The sequence below is a fragment of the Budorcas taxicolor genome, chromosome 18 (assembly GCF_023091745.1).
Source record: "Budorcas taxicolor isolate Tak-1 chromosome 18, Takin1.1, whole genome shotgun sequence".
Taxonomy (NCBI): Eukaryota; Metazoa; Chordata; class Mammalia; order Artiodactyla; family Bovidae; genus Budorcas; species Budorcas taxicolor.
The window spans coordinates 44,992,513-45,016,947 of NC_068927.1; the positions used below are offsets into that span (position 1 = coordinate 44,992,513).

Consider the following 24,435-nt stretch of genomic DNA (forward strand, 5'->3'; position numbering starts at 1 on the left):
CTCTCTAGTTGTGGCTCATGGGCCTTGTTGCTCCACAGCATGTGGGATCTTGGTTCCCTAACCAGGGATTAAACCCACGTCCCTGCCATTGCAAGGTGGACTCTGAACCACTGGACCAGCAGGGAAGTACCTCCTACAATGCTGAATTTTTAAAATGAAAACACTGTGTAGCCAGATACATTAAATCTTTTGGTGAAAAGCATCAAAATATACATGGCACTATAGAATGAGAGATAGGTTTGTTCTTTTCACTTCCAGTGTACTTTAGCAGATATATAGCATAAGCTGTTTTGAAATTTTTGGGAGATTGGAAACTCATAGATGGGGAAGCAGGCCAGCTGTGTGGCCACTTGATGAAACAGATGCCTGTCTTTTCCCAGAATGACGTCAGTGACAAGCAGTCGGCTGTGAAGATGAAGATGTTTGGGAAGCTTACCCGAGACACATTTGAGTGGCACCCTGACAAGCTTCTGTGTAAGAGGTTTAATGTCCCTGACCCTTATCCAGAGTAAGTGTGATAAACCTGCCTTTATGTCAGTACTTACACCCCTGTGTTAAAGCTTACGATCCCCCTACATACTCGTTTAAATTTCTCTTTTCTAGGTGAACTTACTTGTAAGTACTTGGAACTGCGGACTTTGCAGATTTAACTTGTTTTAATTTGTTACTAAAAAAAATTAGCAGACCTCCATTTAGCAAACTTTATTCTGTACTGAAGATAGGGAACTCAGATATGTCAAGTTACAAAAACAAAATGCCTGTCTAATTTGTCACCTTTTTAATCCTGCACATAGAGTTTACATTTAAAATGAAATTTATGTTTTCTGGTTTGTTACCTGAATTCAACAACTTATCTGATTGTAAACATGGCAAGAAAGCATATCCAGTTGAATCAGATTTTGTCAGAAAATTTAGGCACATTTTTAGCAATGGAACTTTTTTTCCCATGGATATCCCTTGTCAGAGTTAAATTCTGGCTCTTCCTATCATAAGAAAAAACTCCTGACTCCTTAAGTCAGACATTCCAAATTCTAAAATTGCTTTGAGAAGCAAAAACATCTTAAGGGATCTTTTCAGTCAAGTAGAAGGGCTGCTGGTGAAAAACAGGAGAAGAGCAGCTTCACAGGAATTTGATTTTATCCTTGCAGTTGTTATTAAAATTATATATATGTTTCCTTTTCAACCCCCAGTTCAACTTTAGTTGGCTTACCGAGAGTGAAACGTGACAAATACTCAGTCTTCAACTTTCTGACGATCCCTGAGACAGCTTCCTCACCTGTGACTCAAGCATCAAGTGAAAAAGTTCCACAGCACCGAGGTTCCGACAGTGAGTAGGGCTTCCCCAGGTCCATGTGCTGACTGTGGTCTCAGCCCCTACCCTGTTGGGAAGACAGAAGTAAAGGGTACAAGCAGTTCAACTACCCATCTAACCCACAGGGTAGAAGCAGTGCAAACCCTCCTGTTAAAAGGATTGTTTATGTGAGTACATCAGGTCAGGCTGACATGGTCCAGGTGTACACCATTTGTGACTGGGGCTCTGCTTCAGCATCTGCCACATTCCTATCACCTCGCACAGTGCTTGGACCATAAAGGCTCACTGATGTTCTTGAATGAATTAAAGAACCATAAGTACAGCTTGCCTTTTGCTTGCTAATTCTGACATTAGTTCTGTGTCCTACCTTTCAGAATCAAGAAAACCGTCTAGATGGGATACTTCTAAAGAAGAAAAGAAAGAAGATTCCATTAGTGAATTTTTAAGTTTGGCTAGATCAAAAGTTGGTCCAGCTAAACCAGAGCCCAGTCCATCAGTAAACAAAGAGGAAGAGAGTGCGACAGAATCAGTCTCGAATAAGGTATTCAGGGCTTTCAAGCTCTCTTTGCCAGGCTGGCTGTGGCCTTTGCCTTTCCCAGTGGTGATGCTTTGCTGTTATTCGATAGCAGCGGTAAGCAAGCTTTTGCTGTGAAAGGCCAGATATTAAATATTTTAGGCTCTGTGGGCCATACAGTACCATAGCTATTCACCTTTGCTGGTGAGTGAAAAAGAAACTAAAGGCAATATGAAAAAAAAAAAAAAAGAGTTCATCTGTGTTCCAGGAAAACTTTATAAAAACAGGCAGTGGGTTGGCTTTGGCCTATGGGCTATAGTTTGTCTATGTCTGCTTTGCAGTTTAACAATTTAAGACATAGCCTTAATCATTTGAGGAGATGTTATGAACATCTCTACCTGGAATGCCTTTCACTGAATGTCAGACACTGAAACAAAACTCAGTGTATTGTATAGAAAATATTATTATTTTCAAGTAATAAGTTTCCCTTTTATGGAGACTATAGAGAAAATATTCATTGGGTTTTTAAAAAATTATTGCTGTGGAAATTCCCGGGCAATCCAGTGGTTAGGACTCCACACCGTCATTGTCAGGGCTCGGGTTCAATCCCTGGTCAGAGAACTAAGATCACACAAGCCGTGAGGTGTGGCCCCCTGCAGAAAAAAAAAAAAAAAGACTGCTTTAATAGTTAAAAGTTGAGCTTAATAAAAAGTTGGTTTTATTTCTAATAGCCTCATTAAAATTATTGTGTTTTTAACATACCTTAAACTTGACTGTTTAAAAAAACGTACAGTTCAGTGAGTTTTGCACATACATATGTTCATGGAACCAGCACCGTAATCAGGATGCAGAGAGAGACCATCACCTCAAACTTTCCCTCATGCCGTCTCTTTGTGGCCATACCCTCCCATCACCCTAAACCCGTGTCAACTGTTGCTCTCAACTCTGTCTCCATAGTTTTGTTCCTTGAAGGATGTTATATAAATGGAATCAGGCAATATAAGTAGCCTTTTGAGACTGGCTTCTTTCACTTAGTGTCACACCTTTGAGATTCCTCAGTACTGGGTGTGTACCCTTTTTGTTGCTTAATATTTCATTGAATGGATATACCACAGCTTCCTGGTCCATTCACTCTTTGAAGGCATATAGTTGTTTCCAGCTTTTGGTTTTCATAACTAAAGCTGCTGTGACCATTCATGTGTGGATTTGTGTGTGAACGTAAGTTTACGCTTCTCTAGGGTAAGTACCTAATTGTGGGATTGGTGGGAAATATATACAGACAGATGTAACTCTAAGAAATTGCCATATGTATTCCCAAGTGCTGTTTCCTGTATTTTGAAACTTTTCTTGGTAGGTACATACACACCGAGGATTGTTTTATATAAGGGTATTATGTTTTTATTAGACACTCTGTGAGGCATGCAGGATCAATCCCCAACCAGGGATTGAAACCAGGCCCTTGACAGTGGTGAGCGTGCAGAGTCCTAACCACTGGACTGCCAGGGAATTCCCAGGATTGTTATATTTTCTTGGTGAATTGACCTTTTCATCACGTAATATTACTCTTTATCATTACATTTAAAGTGGGTTTTTAATAAACAGTGTGTCATTGTTATTAGGTCTTTTATTTTTAAATATATTTTGATAATCTGTGTGTTTTAATCTTTGTATGTTATAACCATTTGCATTTAATGTTATTTGTAGATATAACTGGGTTTTGGTTTGTAATTTTGTTATTTGTATTCTGTTCCCACTCTTTCATTCCTATGTTTCTCCTTTACTACTTTCTTTCATATTACTTTAATAATTTTTAGTATTCCATTTTCATTTGTCTAATTTTTTACTCTGTTTTTTCAGTGATCGCTCTAGGAGTTACAATGGCACATACTTAACCTTTTCACCATGTATTTAGAATTGAGATTTTATCACTTTGAGTGGAATATGCAATCCCTTTACCCTTCCTGCTTTATGTTGTTGTCTTATATGCTACATATTAATATATATATTCTCTAAAAACTTCAGCAGACAATATTTAAATTGTTGCTTTCCATCGTTATACATATTTTAGAGAACTGCTGAGCAGATAATATGTTTGATCTACTTGGATATTACCATTTCTGTTCCTGAAGTTCCGAGTTTTTCCCTTATCATTTCCTTCCTTACTTTAGCGTTTCTTTCCGAGCAGTTCCAACAAGTAATTCTCTTCATTTTCCTTCATCTGAGAATATCCTGTATTTCATCTTCATTCCCAAAGGATATTTTTGCTGGATGTAGAATTCTGGGTCAACAGTTCTTTTCTTTCAGTTCTTTAAAAATATTCTACCACCTCCTTCTGGCCTTGTGGTTCCTGATGAGAAACCTGTAGCCATTCACATTGTTCTTCCTCTCCTTGTAATGATGTGAATTTTTCCCTCTGATTCATTTTAAGATTTTCACTTTGTCTTCGGTTTTGGCTGTTTGATAATTATGTATCTGGGTGTGAATTTCTTTGAGATTATTTTGTTTAGGGTTTGCTGAGTTTCTTTTTTTTTTAATTTTTATTTTTGCTTTATTTTACTTTACAATACTGTATTGGTTTTGGCATACATTGACATGAATCTGCCACGGGTGTACATGAGCTCCCAAACATGAACCCCCCTCCCACCTCCCACCCCACATTATCCCTCCGGATCATCCCCGTGCACCAGCCCCAAGCATCCTGCATCCTGCATCAAACATAGACTGGCGATTCATTTCTTACATGATAGTATACATGTTTCAATGCCATTCTCCCAAATCATCCTACCCTCTCCCTCTCCCTCAGACTCCAAAAGTCTGCTCTACACATCTGTGTCTCTTTTGCTGTCTCTCATACAGGGTCATCATTACCGTCTTTCTAAATTCCATATATATGTGTTAGTATACTGTATTGGTGTTTTTCTTTCTGGCTTACTTAATCTTTAAGTTTGTGTTTGGACAAATTTGGGGCATTTTCAGCTATTATTTTCTTCAAATATTTTTCTTTCATAAAAATTCTTTTTTGCCACACAGAGTGGCTTATGAGATCTCAGGAAACTAAGAAAACTAGGAAACTAGTTTCCTGATTGGTGATGGAACCCAAGTCCTCAGCGGTGAAATTGCAGAATCCTAACCACTGAACCACCAGGGAGTTCTCCCAGATACATTTTTCTGCACACATTCTCACGCTTCTCTTGAGACTGTGATGACATTAAATGAATTTGTACTATAGGTCTCTGAGCCTCTGTTCTGTTTTTCAATCTTTTTTCCCCCTGTTTACATCAGATAATTTCTCTTGATTTGTCTTTAAGTTCACTGAGTCTTTTCTCTGCCATTTCCATTCTGCTATTGGGTTATTGTATTTATATCTTTTATTTATTTGCTAAGACTTTTGAAAAATCTTTCCATTTGTTTGTCTTTATTCTTGAAGCATGGTTATCATAGCTACTTTAAAATCTATCTTCTAATTCCAACATTTTTGTCATTTGAGGTTGGCATCTGTTGATAATCTTTTGCAAGCTGAGATTTTCTTGTTTGTTGGTGTACCAAGTAAGTTTTGTCTCTGGCCATACCACCCTGAATGTACCCGATCCCATCTGATCTTTGAAGCTAAGCAGGGATCTGCTTAGTACTTGGATGGGAGAATGCCTGGGACTAGCAGGTGCTATAGCTATAGGCTTTTTGGGCTTCTCTGGTGGCTCAGATGATGAAGAATCTGCCTGTCATTTAGGAGAGCCGGGTTCGTTCCCTGGGTTGGAAGGATCCTCTGGAGAAAGGAATGGCTACCCACTCCAGGATTCTTGCCTGGAGAATTCCATGAACAGAGGAGCCTGGCAGGCTGCAGTCCATGGGGTCGTAAAGAGTTAGACGTAACTTAGCGACTAACACTTTCCCTATTCAGGGTTGGATTGCATTCTGGATACTTCGAATATTAATGTTATGAGATTCTGGGTCTTGTTTAAATTCTAAGGAGAATCTCGATGTTTTGTATTGTTTTGTTTTGCTTAAGTGGACAATGGACCTAATGAGGTTCAGGCTACAAGTTCTAACTCATCTTGGTTGAAATGCTCTTCAAGTTTTCAAAGCCTTTATAGTACTCTTCAGATCTTTCCTGTATGTGCTGTTCCTCATGGCTGGTAGTTAATCCCATAGTTCTGTTATCAAAGGCTATGGTTTGCTGTTCAAAATCAGATCCCTGAGCTCAGAGGTGAGGCAGAAAGAAACTCATTAACCCTGGATCACCTTATCCAGCTCCTCCTCTTCCTGATATTGCTGACATGCCCTTTAAGTCCTCCAATCAGAAAGCTGGGGCTTTTGCTTCCTTGCTCTGCCTTGCACTTCCCGTGACTTTTTCCGTCTGGAGTCAAGTGGCAGGAGGCAGGCCGGGGAACACAGCAGTGACATTCACTCCAGACTGTTGGAGCCACAGCTCCCATGGCCAGAAAAAATGGTCCCCCTCTGCTGAGCCCAGCAGCAGCAGCCATCCCCCATGCCACCGTGGGTTTGGAACCATGCTGGTTGGGGTCTGATGGTATAAAACCCAGGGGTTCTGGCTCTGTGATATGGTCAATGGGTTAGAAAGCCTTCTAGATTTTCTCAGATCATGTTGCGATAGTATTTAGATAATTTTGGCTGAAATGTCTTGGTTCTTGCTTTTCTTAGTTATTAGCTTGTGACCCTAGGAGGGTCTCTTCCCCTTTCTGAGTTACTTAATTTCTTGCCCTGAATCACCACAATTGTGAATGTGCACACTTTCGATGGAAGGTGGGGGTGGTGGTGGTTAGGGAGCTTTGTAGATGTAGTTGTTGTGTGTTTGGTGTATGTTTTTATTGTTTAATTTCAGAACAGCTCCTATTATATTCTGGAAAAATGGAAACAAAAAAATCTTCTTCTGTGGCTGTCTAAGTGTGGAATGTCTTATATACTCATGTACATTTAATAATGTGCATATTTGCTCAGCTGCTCAGTTGTGTTCGAGTCTTTGCAACCCCATGGACTATACCCCGCCAGGCTCCTCTGTCCATGGCATTTTCCAGGCAAGAATCCTGGAGTGGGTTGCCATTTCCTACCTCAAGGGACATTTAATAATACAGACACTGTTAAAGGTCAGGACTGTCTGCAAACACTGTCATTCAGTAATGGTCCATGCATGTGACTTTGGTGTTTGTGGTTTGTCATAAAAATATCAAATACATGACTTTTGTAGGCAATTGTGGCTAAGATTTCCTGTGCTTCGCTGTTAGCCTCTCTCCTGACATTTCTATAACTTTGAAAAGTTTGAAACAATCTTGAAAGTTTAAATACAGTGTAGATAATTTTTTTTCTTGAACGACTTGAGTATAAATTGCCAGCCGGATACCCCGTCACACCCACGTTTTCTTTTAAAGAAGCGCATCCTCCTCTTTTTATGTATTTATTTGGCCTCATCAGGCCTTAGTTGCAGCTCACGGGATCTGTGTTTCATCATCATGTGGGATCTTTCATTGCAGTGCACGGACCCTCTCTAGTTGTGGCTCTCAGGCTTAGTTGCCCGGTGGCATGTGGGATCTTAGTTCCCCGACCAGGGATCAAATCCTTGTCCCCTGTATTTCAAGGATTCTTAACCACTGGACCACCGGGGAAGTCCCAAGAAGGGCGTTCTCTTATACAACCATGGAACATCCATCACCATCAGCAAGTCAACTTTGAGGTGTTACTATTGCTCAGTGCTCCAACCCGTTCGAGATCCACTAGCTGTCCCTCATAGCCAAAGAGGGCAGCGCAGCATCACTGTTGCATTGAGCTGCCACGACTCTTAAGCCTCCTTCAGTCTTGGAACAGTTCCTCAGTCTTTCCTTGACTCTCATGATCTCGATACTTTTGAAGATTATGGGCCAGTGGTTTGTAGAACAGTCCCCAGTTTAGGCTCATCTGGCCTTTACTTAGGATTAGATCCGCACCTACATTTTTGGCAGGAACACTTCAGAAGGGGTGCCGCTGTGGTCCCAGTGTGTCCTGCCAAAATGGCACATGGTGTTGATTTGTCCTGGTCCTGATTCTCACTTTGATTACTCAAGCATGGTGGTATCTACCAGACCTCTCCACTAGGGAGTTAGTCTTTTCCCTTTTGTAGTTAAGTATATTTATTTATTTATTATTTTACTTTGTTTTAATACAAATTGAAGAGCTCTGAAATATATAAACACCCTGTCCCTCATCAAATTATTTCTATCACAGTGGACCCATGGTTTCCTATTTTATCCAAAGGGATAATTGAGTATTGTCTTTTTTTTGACCACACTGTGTGGCATGTGGGATCTTAGTTCCCTGATCAGGGATTGAACCCATGCTTCCTGCAGTAGAAGCGTGGAGTCTTAACCACTGGACTGCCAGGGAAGTCCCAGCTTATTTTAATGCTCCAGCTGTCCTGGTTTGGTTAGTTGAAGCCCATTCAGTTTGGCTCCTGTGTGCCATTGGTACATCCCTCTTACGCTGTGAGCGTGTCCTCACTTTCTGGGCACAGTTAGATGCTCTAAGCTTTTCTTTTTATATCTCAGCCCCAATTCTAGAGTCAGTCCTTACTCCAGGGTGCCCTGGTTATTTTTAGTGGACAATGATATCCTTAATTTTTTCCTATGGGAAAGGATTTTTACACAGTCACAAACTCCATCTCGTATTGGTTTTCTTCACATATTTATAACTCTGCTTCAGAAGTTGGAGGTGGTGTGGGATATGGGAGGGGCTACTGGCCGAGAGCAAGAGCTCCACCAGGTAGAGTCCAGGCCCACCCGGGGCATGTGGCATCTGTGTGTATATGTAGAGCACATGTGCGTCTTTGACAGAGCCTCTTGTCGTTCCTGACCTACATTCTTCAGTGGTAAAACGGAAGGACTGAAGTGGATTCTGATCTCAGCCACTCTTGTGGCTGCTGTTTACACTTAGCAGTTTAGATCACCCCATGTCTGTCTGGTGATAAGTTGTTGGGATATGGGAACCCTGCCTTCTCCATACCTTTGTCCCTGTTTATAGGATGGAGTATGTACAAAGTCACTAGCCTGACCCCCCATCCTGGGGCTGCTTTTAGGAAGGGTGACCTGTAATTGCAGAGGGGAGCTCCAGGACCACTTTGTCAGTGTGCTCCTCGCGCTCTCCCCATTGTGTGGTTGTTCAGTCACTCAGTCATGTCCAACTCTTAGCAACCCCATGGACTGCAACAGGCCAGACTTCCCTGTCCCTCACTATCTCTTGGAGTTTGCTCAAACTTGTCCATTGAGTCAGTGATGCCATCCAACCATCTCATCCTCTGTCGTCCCCTTCTCCTCCAGCCCTCAATCTTTCCCAGCATCAGGGTCTTTTTCCAATGAATTGGCTCTTCGAATCAGGTGACCAAAGTATTGAAGCTTCAGCCTCAACATCAGTCCTTCCAATGAATATTCAGGGTTGATTTCCTTTAGGATTTACTGGTTTGATCTTGCTATCCAAATGTGGAGGTCCCCAGTTTTCAGCACCTTTTAATGAGTACACTGTCACCATTACCTTTCATGTTTGGACCTCTAAAGGCTCAGATAGACTTTTTATTTTTATTTTTATTGATTTATTTTTGGCTGTGCTGGGTCTTCTTTGCTGTCCGGCACCTTTCTCTAGTGGCAGCAGCAGGGGCTACTACTTGTTGCGGTGCCCAAGCTTCTCACCGGTGGCTTCTCTTGTTGCTCAGCACGGGCTCTAGGGCACGTGGGCTTAGTAGTGGTGGCTCACAGACTTACTGGCTCCTCAGCATGTGGGATCTTCCCAGAGCAGGGATCAAACCGGTGTCTGTTGCACTGCAGGGTGGATTCCTAACCACTGGACCACCATAGAAGCCTCAGATAGACTTTTGGAGCCGGGACAGAGGTGCTGCGCTAGTCCCTGCTGCCTTTTTCTGGGTCCCTTGCAGTTCTGATTAATGACCTATTTCCAAGAGAGGTTTCAGCTGCTTCTACCAGTCAGCGTGGTCTGCAGGTATTGATTGAATCAGAAAAGTACCACAAAATGACATGTGAGTGATCATTGTTTAGCTAGCAAATGTGTGGATATGGAGGCCCACACGCATGAGGACAAGCGTAAGTGCCTGTGTGTGCGCCTGCCGTGTTCTGGAACATGTAGCTCTTTTCATCCTTGCCTCTTCACCTCTGACTCTTATTTCACGGTTAGTACAGGAAGTGATCAAAGATGTGGATTCACAGACTGAAGGAGAGGGTAGCCGCCCATCCATGGACTTATTCAAAGCCATCTTTGCCGGCTCCTCTGATGAGGAGTCTTCGTCCTCTGAGGATGAGGAAGGTGACAGTGAGGATGAACAGGAGGGTACCGGGGAAGCTGACTCCAAAAGTTCCCAAGAGACTGACTTGGTTGAAGCATCATCTGTGGCACAAGGTATGTCAAATATTTCAGACTTTGGACTCTGAAAAAGAAAACAGTGGTGTCTATAGAGAAGCTGCTGCTTCATTTGGTATCAATTTTTAACCAAGATAATTAGCAACTGATGATTAAGTTTTTAAGTTTCGTGTTTTTTAAATTAAAACAAGTTTTATTTAAGTATAGTTAATTTATAGTATTAGGTTTCGGGCATATGACATAGTGATTCACAAGTTTTATGGATGATACTCTGTTTAAAAGTGCTCTGAAATTTTGGCTCTGTCCCCTGTGCTGCACAACATGTCCTTGCAGCTTTTTGGCTGCTGGTGGTGTTGTGCCTTGCAGCTCACTGGATCTTAGTTCCCTGACCAAGGACCAAACCTGCACTCTCGGCAGTAAAAGTGCAGAGTTCTAACCAGTGGGTTGCCAGGGAATACCCTCTAGCTCACTTATTTTATACACAGTAGTTTGTGTCACTGAATCCCCTACCCTTCTCTTGCCCCTCTCTCCTTATCTCTCCCCACTGGTAAACACCAGACTGTTTTCTGTGTCTGTGAGTGTGTTTCTGTTTTGTTATATTCATTCACTCGTTTTATTTTTTATACTCCCATGTAAGTGATAATGTGCTGTGTTTGTCTTTCTCTGAATTATTTCACTATGCATAATACCTTCCAGGTCCATCCATGTTGTTGCAAATGGCAAGATTTCCTTTTTTATGGCTGAATAATATTCCTGTGTACGTGTACGTGTGTGTGTGTGTGTGTGTGTGTGTGTGTGTGTGTGTGTGTGTGTATGCCATATCTTCTTTATCCATTCATCTGTTGATGGACACTTAGGTAGCTTACATATCTTGGTTATTATGCTGCTGTGAACATTTGGGTAGATATATCTTTTCAAAATAGAGTTGGTTTTTTTTTTTTCGAGAAGTATACTCAGGAGTGGGATTGCTGGATCCTATGATAGTTCTGTTTAGTTTTGAGGAATCTCTGTCTTACTTTTCACAGCGGCTGCACCAGTGTACACTCCTGCCAGCAATGTACAAGAATTCTTTGCTCTGCATCCTCACCAACATTTGTTATTTGTGGTCTTTTTGATGGTAGGCATTCTGACAAGTGTAAGGTGATATCTTGTGTTTTTGTTTTGTTTTTTTTCATCATGTTCTGATTTGCATTCCTCTGCTGATTAGTGATGTTGAACATCTTTTCATGTGCCTGTTGGCCATCTGTATGACTTCTTTGAAAAATATCTCTTCAGGTCTTGTGCCCATTTTTTAATTAGGTTGTTTACTTTTAAATTTTTTTTGATGTTGAGTTGTATGAGCTGTTTAAATATTTTGGATATTAACCCTTTATCAGTCATGTCATTTGCAAATATTTGTTCCATTCAGTTGTCTTTTCATTGTGTTGATGGTTTTCTTTGCCATGTAAAAGCTTTTTAGTTTAATTAGGTCTTATTTGTTTATTTTTGCTTTCCTTAATAGACAGATCCAAAAATATTTATATGATTTATAGAATGGCAACCCACTCTAGTATTCTTTCCTGAAGAATCCCATGGACAGAGGAGAGCCTGGTGGGCTACAGTCCATGGGGTCACAAAGAGTAAGACATGACTGAGTGACTTTCACTCACTCACTCATTCATAATCTTTTGCATTTTTAATTGAGATGGAGCAGAGTTCTTTTTTTTCCTCCTCTCTGGCATAAATCTATGGAATATCTTTAGAATGGCTATGTTTGATAATATTGATTTTCCTATGTGTGCTAGTTGAGAAGGATTAAAAAATAGTAAAATTTTCATTAAAAAAAAACTTCCTTTTTTTTATGTGGTTGATGACAAAATGCCAGGATTAGGGGGAAACATTTGGTCATAACATGTACAGGGGTTCTTCTGCTTTCTTCTCTGTAGGGCAGATGGTGTGCTCTGGCTCACCCGTCAGATGGGCATTGCCTGGCACATAAGTAGCACTTGGTAGGTGGTGTCTGTTGTCACTATGAGTCTGATGCTTGGTTAGTAGCCTGTTCTACCTGTTCTGTTTACCCCAGCCAGGGGTTCTGGCATAGGAATACGGACCATCTGCAAGGGTGGTAGACTTTTCAGATGCTTGGGTGGCTGGACAGAATTTCCCATCTCAGTCTTGGAGTGTTCTTCTTGCCTTTGTCAATCTGTGGTGGACTTAGGTATAATTTTTAAGGGCCTTTAACCAAAAAGTTATGTAGAGATATAAGATACTGTTTGTTTGTAGGTGACCACAAATGTAAGCCTATTTATTTCTTCTGTGAGAAAAACGCAACTTATTTTTTTAGTTACACAATTATATGTTACTTGAAAAGTTTAAAAATTTAGAAATGTAGAAAGCTTAAGTCTCTTGGAATCCCCCTTTCCCGCCACCAACACTTCGATACATATTTTTCTAGACTTGCCCCATCTCTCTCTCTTATCTCTGAAAACCAAATCATCTCTTCTTTAAAAATGAGATTATTAATGTGAACATGATAATTTGTTCATATTCAGTTTTTCTGCTCTTTGACAATTTGAGTGATGTGAAGCCTTCCGAGCTGGGACCTAGTCTGACATCCTGTTTATTTCTGTCTTTATTCTCTTGAGATGGCCCTCCCTCAAGGATGTGTTTCAGCCTTTTAGGTCTCGGGTAACGTGAGTGTGTACTGCAAGCACCGTCGCCACCTCGGTGATACGGCCACTGGGGCACCTGGTTGCAGGTGTCCTTGGGTGACCGACATCCCGCTCAAATGTCCATGAGGTCAGAGGCCGGGCCTGTGTGTTCGCTCTGTGTCCTCAGCGTTTGGCGTAAGCTGGTTAAGTGGGGGTACTGAAGAAAAGCACGTGTTATCTGGTGAAAATAGACAGTTTTAGACTCAAGTACATTGATGTTTGCCATGTGTATGTAATTAATACCCTGATGTTTTTCAGCTAGCGAGCCAGCACCCCAGGAGCCTGCACCATTCTTCCCGATTCAGAAGATGCAGATAGATGAAAGAGAGGCGTTTGGCCCACGGCTGCCCCCAGTCTTCTGCCCCAGTGAGTCGAGAGTGCTTTGCATCATCCGTTTGCATGGACACCAGAGTCTCCCCCTAGGATGGAACAACTCTAATCACATCGTTCCACCCACCAACATAATCCAGCACGGGGCCGCCCAGATGTATACGTTTCTTCCCCGCTTATCTGTTCTCAGCCACACTTGAAAATCAGTGCTTCCACCTTGTACCTAAATGATAGTAGTTGCTCTTCAGTCTCAGACACCTTCAGTCTTTTTGAAAAAAAAAACCTTTTTATCAGAAGGGTCCTTAGTATCTCAAATTTTGTCACTTATAGAAATTTTTTTTTTTAATTAAAAATCTAGGACACAAAGATGGAACAGGAATTGTAGAGAGAAGGATATTCTGAGACTTTTTTTTAAATCCTTTGGCTAATACAGCAAAAAAATAAATAAAACTAATCCTTTCAGCAGTAAATACAGCTCATCCTCCTCCCCCAGTGTCTGTTGACAACTTCTGTTCGTTGCCAGCTTAAATTGACTTCTCACATTAAAATGTTTATACTGGTTTATCATCTCTTTGAAAGCTGGGTTGACACACATCTGATAATAGGGCCCAGATGTATAAATGACATAAAGTTCTCCTGCCTACTTTATAGTTTCCTGTAGTGCCCACGTACACACATTGGTTTGGTTAGTTAACCCAGCTTTCAAGGAAATGATAGAAAGCATAGAGAAGTAAAAAGTGTGAGATTTTGAAAAATTGTGGTAATGTATTTCTCATCTCTATAGTTGTTCAGATCTTTAGTTTAAAATACTTGTGTCAGTACCTGAAAGCTAAGTTACTTATGGCTGTTTCCCAGAACGGCCCTTGATATCCTTGTAATAGTTAATAACCTAATTTGGTCTATGAGTTATTTTCCGAAAACTAGCATTAAAAAAAAGAGTTTGGGGAGGTCAAATTTGGAAATATCTGACCAAAATATAATACTAGAAAGTTGCAGGTATCTGTTAACCTGGTTTGAAAAATAAACTGTAATTGTGAAATCCTTGGAGCTTTTTTTTTAGGTAGATAAAAGTTGCTTTAATGTCTTACAGTGTTTCTACTCTAGGTAGTTTTCTGCTGGCTTGATGACTGGAAGTTCATGAAACAACTCGGTCAGAATTTGGAGATGGAGAATTTGAGCTCATACAACTTGTTTAGTCATTTTTAATGATCACATACACTATGTTCTTTTGATGTTAATTTTTTAGTGTTTCTAGTTATAAGACGAACTCATATGAAATGTGCTTTTGGAAAGGGAGGAGGCTTTCAGAGGGGCTGGCAGTTATGGCTTTGGGGTTCATGTTTATGGTCCCTTCTGATCCTCTTTATGTCCCTAAGGGGATAGGGATTCTTTGTTTTCCCCTTTTTTCAGATGGGAAAACAGACTTGGGGAGGTTTAACAACATGTCAAAGATCACAGAGCTGGTGACAGAGCCAGATGCAGATTCTGATCCGTCTTTGAGTTTACCCAAGGATGTTAAATTACAGAAAGCTTGTAGGCATTCTGGTCTGACTTTATCTTCATCTGGCAGATAAGGCTGTGACCAAACACCAGTTGGATCAAATAGGTCTTAGGTTGAGGTTTCTGGCAGTTTCTAAATATAGAGCTACAGTGTGACACGATAATCTGCTTGTTTACCAGTGAGGTAGGGCTGGAGTTCTGCCTTAATGGTAAACATTCTATCTGCGTCATTACTGAATTCAGTAATTTAGCCTTTTTTCCCCCATGGTGCCTCTAGTTCATGTCTTTATTACATCTGTGTTTCAGATGCACGTCAAAAACTTGAGGCACCTCTCAAAGAGAAACATAAAAAGAACAAAGAAAAACACAAGACCAAGAAGGAGCATAGACGGAAGAAAGAGAAGGTGAGTAACTTCCGGGTGTGTGGTGTCAGATGGCCCAGCCTCCAGGTGTGACCCAGGAAGCCAGTCAAAGAGGGATGTGGCCACAGGTCTCTCACTGACTTGACTGAATACCAATTCAATGTAACCCCTTGATTTTCAAAAACACTTTGTTTTTCTTTCAGACAGAATATTTTAATTTATTCAGTTGTACTTAAATTTTTTTTAAATTCATGAACATTAAAAAGTAGGAAATAGGGACATTTACTATCTTAGAGTTGGGAATTCCCTGGTGGTCCAGTGGTTAGAACTCAGCACTTTCACTGCAGGGACCTGGGTTCTATCCCAGAGTAATGGTTGAGTATTAAGTAATAAAACAGTTAATTACTAACTTTAATAAAGTAATTGTTTAAATAATTAAATAGAAATATTTAATATTGATATATAAAAAGAAGGTATTAGTTTGAATATTTCTCAGCTACTTTGTCATCGCTACAAATAGAGACTTGGGTCTGTAGCTTGTCATGTGAAGTGACAGACACTTGAAGAACACCATTGAGAGCCCTTACCGCGACATCGGGATCTTCTCTTGCATTATGGCGCAGATGTTTAATTCAGTTAACGTTAGTGCTGGGCTCCCACAGTGGCCTGGGCAGTAGAACTGATTAGAAACAGCTCTACTTTTAGCTCCCAGAAAAGAGGATTCCTGAGCATGGAAGATAGAAGTTCTCCTGGGGTGAAAGGAAAGGAACTGGTGCTGACAGGTTTGGAAACCAAACTCCCCTGCTTCTCAACGGCCTATGTGCTGTTCTCTAACCTTCTCCCAGGTTTTCCTTTGTGCTTAACCGCTGGACCACCAGGGAAGGCCCTTTGGTTTTGTTTTTGAATGACTCCAGCAACCAAATGCCTCATTAGCCTGTAATCATGCTGAATAAGGGATGGAAACACCTATTTTTTCTCCTTAAAGTTATTTATTTACTTTTTTTTTTTTTCAGAAAAAGAAACACCGGAAGCACAAACACAAAGGCAAGCAAAAGAATAAAAAAGCAGAGAAAAGTAGTAGTTCTGAGAGTACAGACAGCAGCGACAGCCAGAGTGAAGGAGGGCCCACAGACCTGTCACCCCAGGAGCTGCTGAGACGGTAGGCAGCTCAGAGGCCGATTGAAACCTTGCCATGTTTTGCTTAGAGGCAAATGTCAGGAAGATAGATTTGTGTATTGACTCGGCTTTTTATAAAGTTAACTTTTAATTACATAAGTAATATATAAATATATTATTGTTGTGAAAATTCAAATCTTATAGGTAAAACTGTGACTCGTTCCCCAAATCTCTCTTCTCTCCACAGTCCCCTCTGTTGTCAGTTGCTTTGTAACTTTGAAGATTTTTTACACAACTACACACACACACACGTACACACACATTTTGTTTCACATTTTTAACATAAATCTAGTCCATGGAATTTTCCAGGCAAGAGTACTGGAGTGGGTTGCCATTTCCTTCTCCAGAGGATCTTCCCAACCCAGGGATCGAACCCGGGTCTCCTGCACTGCAGGCAGACACTTTACCATCTGAGCCACCAGGGAAGCCCTTAGAAGGAAGGAATAAATACCACCAAACTGTTGTTAAAAGTGGCTCTATCCGTTTGAATTGTGAAAGCACCTTGTTGATATATCAGCTACAAGCAGCATGGAGATGTTGCCAGCCTGATGGGTGAAGAATGGCGTGTCATCTTCTCTACATTTCTTGGATCAGTACTGAAGCCGAGTATCCTTTGCTTTGTGTCTCAGCGTTTGCTGTGGGCTCCTTTGTGAATAATGTGCTCCTGAATATTTCACAATGTTCTGTCCTCTGTTAGATTGTTTTTCTGGTTTTTAGGTACTGTTTTACTGATTTTTAGGAATTATTATTAAAAAAATTAAAAACAGTTTTTTTTGGCCCACACTGTGAGGCGTGCAGGTAGTATCTTAGTTCCCTGTTCAGTTCAGCTTAGTTCAGTTGCTCAGTCGTGTCCAGCTCTTTGCCACCCCATGGAGTGCAGCACACCAGGTCTCGCCGTCCATCACCAACTCCGGGAGTTTACTCAGACTCATGTCCATTGAGTCGATGATGCCATCCAACCATCTCATCCTCTGCTGTCCCCTTCGCCTCCTGCCTTTAGTCTTTCCCAGCATCAGGGTCTTTTCAAATGAGTCAGTTCTTCGCATCAGGAGTTTCCGCTTCAGCATCAGTCCTTCCAATGAATATTCAGAACTGATTTCCTTTAGGATGGACTAGTTGGATCTCCTTGCAGTCCAAGGGACTCTCAAGAGTCTTCTCCAACACCACAGTTCAAAAGCATCAATTCTTTGGTGCTCAGCTTTCTTTATAGTCCAACTCTCACATCCATACATGACTACTGGAGAAACCATAGCTTTGACTAGACGGACCTTTGTTGGCAAAGTAATGCCTCTGCTTTTTAATATGCTGTCAGGTTGGTCATAACTTTTCTTCCAAGGAGTAAGTGTCTTTTAATTTCATGGCTTGCAATCACCATCTGCAGTGATTTTGGAGCCCCAAAAAATAAAGTCTGCCACTGTTTCCACTGTTTCCCCATCTATTTCCCATGAAGTGATGGGACCAGATGCCATGATCTTAGTTTTCTGAATGTTGAGCTTGAAGCCAGCTTTTTCACTCTCCTCTTTCACTTTCATCAAGAGGCTCTTTAGTTCTTCTTCAGTTCAGTTCAGTTCAGTTCAGTTCAGTTCAGTCGCTCAGTCGTGTCTGACTCTTTGCCACCCCATGAATCGCAGCACACCAGGCCTCCCTGTCCATCACCATCTCCCAGAGTTCACTCAGACTCACGTCCAGCGAGTCCGTGATGCCATCCAGCCGTCTCATCCTGGGTCGTCCCCTTCTCCTCCTGCCCCCAATCTCTCCCAGCATCAGAGTCTTTTCCAATGAGTCAACTCTTTGCATGAGGTGTCCAAAGTACTGGAGCTTCAGCTTCAGCATCATTCCTTCCAAAGAAATCCCAGGGCTGATCTCCTTCAGAATGGACTGGTTGGATCTCCTTGCATTCCAAGGGACCCTCAAGAGTCTTCTCCAACACCACAGTTCAAACGCATCAATTCTTCAGCGCTCAGCCTTCTTCACAGTCCAACTCTCACATCCATACATGACCACAGGAAAAACCATAGCCTTGACTAGATGGACCTTAGTCAGCAAAGTAATGTCTCTGCTTTTGAATATGCTATCTAGGTTGGTCATAACTTTTCTTCCAAGGAGTAAGCGTCTTTTAATTTCATGGCTGCAGTCACCATCTGCAGTGATTTTGGAGCCCCCAAAAATAAAGTCTGACACTGTTTCTACTGTTTCCCCATCTATTTACCATGAAGTGATGGGACCTTCACTTTCTGCCATAAGGGTGGTGTCATCTGCATATTTGAGGCTATTGATATTTCTCTTGGCAATCTTGATTACAGCTTGTGCTTCATGCAGTCCAGCATTTCTCATGATGTATTCTGCATATCAGTTAAATAAGCACAGTGACAGTATACAGCCTTGACGTACTCCTTACTCTTTTACCGATTTGGAACCAGTCTGTGGTTCCATGTCCAGTTCTAACTGTTGCTTCTTGACCTGCATACAGATTTCTCAGGAGGCAGGTCAGGTGGTCTGGTGTTAGCAAACCTGTGACCCTTGCAGTAGAAGCAGAGAGTCTTAACCACTGGACTGCCAGAGAAGTATCCCCCAACCCTTTTTTTTTTAACATTTAAAAATTTATAAAAACTGTTTTAGAAACTAAAAAATAATTCTGGATAGTCATCCTTTGTGTTCTAGAGTGTTACCTGTTATATGACTTTTGTTGAATAGAAGCTTTAATTTTTGGTACACTCAATTTTCCTAGGTTTTTTTTGTTGGTGGTGGTGTTCTACATTTTGTCTTTTAAAGGCATTCCCTAATGTAAGATTTTGTATATGTATGTAGCCTGTCCTCATGCTTTTTCAGTTTTGTTTTCATTTAGTTTATTTGAGTTGTTTTATTTTCCTTTTTTTGTGAACAGAGTAGTATAGGCATCCAACTTAACTTTCTCCAGATAGATGGCCAGTTGTAAATATCAGTGAGAGTGAGTAAATGAGCTGTGATTTAAAAGAACCCCTGAATCCCAGTGGCTCAGCCAACAAAGCATCAATGGGATTGAGAAAGTTACTCAGGATCCCAGTTTGTTCCACTGTAGCATGTGACCCTCAGAGGAGGGGAATGGATTGGAAGATGGTTCTGGAGGTTGTTACGGCCCTGCCTGCAAGTCCTGGCTTCTCTTCCCTTCCAGCCCGTAGCCCAGGGCAGCTCGATGACCCTGCTGTCCACCACAGGACTGGGTGGGGGAAGTCCAGCTGTGGGCCCAGGATGAAGAGAGACAAAACAGGCTTCTCGTGTGGAACATGGGTTCTTTGGAGCATGGGCTCAGTAGCTATGGTTCCCAGCCTCTAGAGCTCTGGCTCAGCAGTTGTGGTGTAGCGGCTTAGTTGCTCCGAGGCATGTGGGATCTTCCTGGACCAGGGGTCGGACTGGTGTCCCCTGCAAGGCAGATCTTAACCACTGGACCACCAAGGAAGCCCGTCCACTCTGTTTTAATTCCTATGGGCTCATAGTTATTTTGCTATCTGGAAAGACAAGTGCCAGCCCTATATTCTTTTTCATTTATGTCTTCCCAGTAGACAGGACATTCTCATGGTTCAAAAACACAAAGATATGAGCATTTCAGTTTAATCCAGAGCCCCCTGAAGCAGCTGTGCTGTTTCATGTCTCCCTTTTCTCAAGGCACATGCCAGTGCTGATTTGATGGCCCGGGCACTATGAGGCACCCACATGGGTGTGGGCTCCTTTAATCCCCACACACCCTGTGACTCGTGTCCCCTCAGTTCATAGGCAGGGAAAGCAAGGCCCAGAGAGGCTGTTGCCAACACCTGATATCATCACCCTTGACTGTTTGGGGCCACGTAATGAGTTATTCCTGCAGAGAGGCACCTGCACACGTGGAAGCCCCTCGATGCCCATCTGGAAGGTATGGTGGAGTGTGCCGAGCATAGCAGTCAGAAAACATGGGCTGCTTGCTGATTGGCACCTGAAACTTAACAATAAGCGGCCAAAAGCTACAGAATAGTGCATACAGTTGGTACTATCATCCTCACTCCTTTGGATTTCTCTGTGTACACCTGTATGTACATCTTTGCAGAGAAGAGGACTGGAGGGGTTCTTACACTCCTGAGAGCACTTATCACTGAGGCAGGGCCTGGGATGGGGGAAGGCAGGGGCAGAGGTGTGAAGTGTATTTAAATATTATTCTCATGGTTATTAAAGATATAGTTTCCATAGCCCCTCAACCCTAAGCCTCCTAGACTCTCCACAGGGAGACAGGGAGCCTGTCCATCTTTTGTGCCTCACTCCACTCTGTGTATTACCTGTCTACATCTGTCTCCTGCAAGGGGCGCCTTTTTTTTTTTTCCATTTACTTTTTTGTTTGTTTGGCTGAGTTGGGTCTTGATTGCAGCAGGCGGATCTTTTGTTGCAGCACATGGACTCTCTGGTTGTGGCACAGGGGCTTCGTTGCTCTGCAGCATGTGGGATCTTAGTTCCTGGACCCAGGGATCGAACCCACATCCCCTGCCTTACAAGGCCAGTTCTTAACCACTGGACCACCAGGGAAGTCCCTCCTGCAAGAAGCATTTTAAGGGTCACAGCCATATGGGTCTTAATTGCATCCCCAGCACCTGGCTGAGATCTCACTCTTGTCAAGGGCCCCTGATGCTTTTCTTCAGTGATAGTACAGCCTAGTTCTAGATGGCATTGCAGTCTGCCACCCCGCCTCCCCCATCTCCGTCCTCTCCCCAGGAGACACTGATCTGCGTCTTGTCCCTCTAAGTTAGCTCTGCCCATTCTAGAATTTCACAGACCTGGAATCATACAGTGGAGTACCCTCTTTAGTGCACTCACATCATAAGCTCATCGTTCCATGCATTCTCACTTCCTGAATTTATCTAGACCAAGGACTAAACCAGCACTCCAGAAACCCCTGCTCACTTACGATCCCCACCCCTAGCCCCAAAGGCAACCATTCTGGCTTCTGTCATCACTGATTACTCTTGCCTGTTTTTGAGATTTATTTAAGGGACCTGTGTACTAGGAGCTCTTGCATCTGGCCTGTGGGATTCCTCCGTACTGTCTTAGTAACAGCTGATTCGTCCTCATTGCCGTGGAGTATTCCTTAATAGGATACACCACAGAGTATCCTTCTATCCCATTGTTGGGGGCCTTTGGTGTGCCAGTTTGGGGCTGTAGAGCAAGGATCTAGAGTCAGGGTGACCCAGCTCTGCTTGGTGAGTTAGAGCTGCCATGAACATTCTTGTGTGCTCAAAGCTGAGTTTAAGACTGGCAGCTCAGGAGCTTTTGGCCCCAGAGCAAGCATGGTTTTTTGTTTTTTTAGTTCCTTCCCAAGGGTCATACATGAGATAGGTAAGTGAAACCAGGATTAAAACTTGCTTTTATAAATGGGTCTTAACATAAGAGGTGGAGTGAGTTTCTCTGTGTGTTTTGGGGGGAACAGAATCTTAAGAGTGCAGATTAAACGCTGCTTTCTTTGATGGTGTGGGTTACTCTCTGTATTTTGTGCCACTTTGATTCAGGGAGAGGCCTGGCATTTTCATATTCCTCCCCCACTGAACCATCTAGTTTTTCTATTTGTATCTAACTCTCTCTCTTTTATTTCCTCTTGCAGGCTGAAGCGTCTTCCACTAAGGAGGCAGTAATTGAATTCTGCCCCCGCCTGTCCTAATACCAGATCTCCTCCAGGATGGAAGTTCATTGATCACTCAGTTAATACATTGTACAGATTGTATTTATATGTAAATTCATGCTGTGAAATAATTTTTTTTTTAAACCTTGACGTTTCAAAGCCTGCCTTGGAAGTTTGCTGAAATTGATTTCTATTTTTAACTTCTGTTAGTGTCAGAGAAAGAAATTCAGACTGTACAGTTTAATTAAAATGGTGTTTTTCTATTTTCTTCTTGATTTTCATTCTCTGAAACTTTTTAAAAAGAAATGAAAAGTGAAGGCTTTTCTCTGGTTTTGTGGTAAAGAAAGCTAGGTTCAGATAAGGAGAGTCTGACTTACCTAAGGAATCGTATGGGAGCAGGGAGGTCGCTTTCCCATTCTTGTTGTTTTCCTGGGGGGTGTGGTTCCTTCCCTCCCGTGGGTGGTGCTGGGAGCCAGGAGCCCAGTGGGCGGCACAGCCCCAGGATCCGGGCAGGTGGCCTCAGCCTCTTCAGGAAGAAGCCACCGAAGTATCTGAGGAAGGCACTGGGACCAAGGGTGGAAGAGTGTGTGCCCACATCTGGGATCTCACAAGCTCCAGGTGTTTTCACTGTAGCTCTGGGTCCCTGCTCTGAGGCCGTCTCATCTGCCCTGATGAGACTTTGGGAAAAGGAGAGTGCAGGGGGACTTCCCTGGAAAAGGCGATGACACCCACTCCAGTACTCTTGCCTGGAAAATCCCATGGACGGAGGAGCCTGGTGGGCTGCAGTCCATGGAGTCACTACGCGTCAGACATGACTGAGCGACTTCACTTTCACGCATTGGAGGAGGAAATAGCAACCCACTCCAGTATTCTTGCCTGGAGAATCCCAGGGATGGGGGAGCCTGGTGGGCTGCCGTCTATGGGGTCGCACAGAGTTGGACACGACGGAAGCGACTTAGCAGCAGCAGCAGCAGGGGACTTCCGTGGCCATCCAGTGGTTAAGACTTAGCCTTCCAATGCAAGGGGGTGTGGGTTCGATTCCTGGCCCAGGGAGTCAAAATCCCATGTACCTCATGACCAGAAAACATTAAAAAGGAAAAGCAGTATTGTAACAAATTCAGTAAAGACTTTAAAATAATGGTCCATGTTAAAAACAAACAAACAAATACACAAAAGAGAACAGAGAAGGGGATACTTCTCTCCTGGTCCAGGGGTTGAGAACCTGCCTTCCAATGCAGGGGACATGGGTTTGATCCCTGGTCAGGGAACTAAGATCCCACATACTGTGGGGCAACTAAGACCTGATGCAGCCAAAACTAGCAAAGTAAATATTTTTAAAAAATGAAAAAGTAAAGAGTTTTTTTTTTCCATTATCAAAGTAACATCATAGAACGATCAGAATTGTGAAAAATGAAAGAAGAAAGGCGCTTCTTCTACACCCCAGAGATGACAGCCCTTGATCTTTTGTTCTAATTTCACAGTCATTTTCTAGCACTGAGTCTGCTCCAGGACCAGTGGTGACATTTTGTTCTTTGGTTTTTCACTAGCATTATGACATACTTCCTTCATGCCCTTATATGTTGTGTGTACCCACCCCTACCAGCTGCCTCTTAATTAATCCAGGGTACATTCTATACCTTATGGGTCATTTCTCTGTTGTAGAACATGAGGTGCGTTGGCCAGGAGCCCCTACAAACGGTTTCACACATTTGGCCTCATTCCTTTTGCGCCCAGAAACTCGAAGCCCATTTTCCTGGGAGTAACCCATGCTGTGGGGTGAGAGGAGGCAGTGAGATCGCCGGGCTCAGGGAGGGCGCGTGGGTCCCAAGGTGGGGGCGGGGGCGCGTGGCGCCACCGTTCGTGGCCAGGCTGGGCTCCGAGATGGCCTCCCAGTCCCCGGGTACCCCCGGCTCCTCAAAAAAATCCGGCGAAGATGGGAAGGAGACACCCCAGAAAAGTAACTTGCCGCTCTCCTTGCTCCACATCCGCGACGTTACGCATCGCCGGCCCAGCAAGCTGCCCTGGGTAGATGTGGTCAGGGCTTGTGGCCGCTTCAGGCTATCGCTCCTGCAGGTGCGGCGCAGCCGGCTGCTGCCCTCGCTTAACCCCCTGGCCGTAGGTGATGAATCGCCACCACCCGATACTCTTTGGATGCCCTGGATGACCCAGAAGGCCTTATGGGGTGACCAGGAGCCCCTCTCCAAGGTAAGAACCGCCCCCAAGGGGAGGGGCTGTTGCTTGCTCCCAGTAGTGGCTGAGAGTTCAAGTGCAGCAAGGGGACCTAGAGGACCAAGCGCCTGCAGTGGGGCAACTGGAGGAGAGGCGGGGCAGCTCAGGAAACCATGCTAGGAAAGAGGACCCGACTCAACCCAGACCCTGTGGGACTCTGTCTGAGCCCCTCAAGTGTCCCCATGGTGACACTCCCAAGTGCATGCCCTGAGAGGATTGAAAGAACCCTGTCACCCATGAAGCAACAGCAAATAGCAATAAAATACAGGAATAAAAACCCGACAACACTACTGTGTATTCTAAGTGCTAGTTGAGAGACAATGCATTGCTAGAAAAGAAGGCTGTTGGCTGGGAAAAGG

At 43.0% G+C, this 24,435-nt stretch overlaps 2 protein-coding genes across 2 annotated transcripts in view; both read left to right on the top strand.

The window, feature by feature from the left end:
• The window catches only part of GPATCH1 (G-patch domain containing 1), a 54,784-nt gene extending 32,681 nt beyond the window's left edge, over window positions 1-22,103 (top strand). Inside the window, exons 13-20 of the mRNA XM_052656730.1 lie at window positions 381-508; window positions 1,191-1,327; window positions 1,687-1,853; window positions 9,998-10,214; window positions 13,124-13,231; window positions 15,002-15,099; window positions 16,071-16,216; window positions 21,830-22,103. Of these exons, the coding sequence (XP_052512690.1) occupies window positions 381-508; window positions 1,191-1,327; window positions 1,687-1,853; window positions 9,998-10,214; window positions 13,124-13,231; window positions 15,002-15,099; window positions 16,071-16,216; window positions 21,830-21,860 (1,032 nt within the window). The 3' untranslated portion in view covers window positions 21,861-22,103. The remainder of the gene's footprint in view (window positions 1-380; window positions 509-1,190; window positions 1,328-1,686; window positions 1,854-9,997; window positions 10,215-13,123; window positions 13,232-15,001; window positions 15,100-16,070; window positions 16,217-21,829) is intronic.
• Window positions 22,104-23,728: 1,625 nt separating this feature from the next.
• WDR88 (WD repeat domain 88) overlaps window positions 23,729-24,435 on the top strand; it is a 50,222-nt gene continuing 49,515 nt past the window's right edge. The window contains exon 1 of the mRNA XM_052656759.1: window positions 23,729-24,052. Coding sequence (XP_052512719.1) covers window positions 23,729-24,052 — 324 coding nt within the window. The remainder of the gene's footprint in view (window positions 24,053-24,435) is intronic.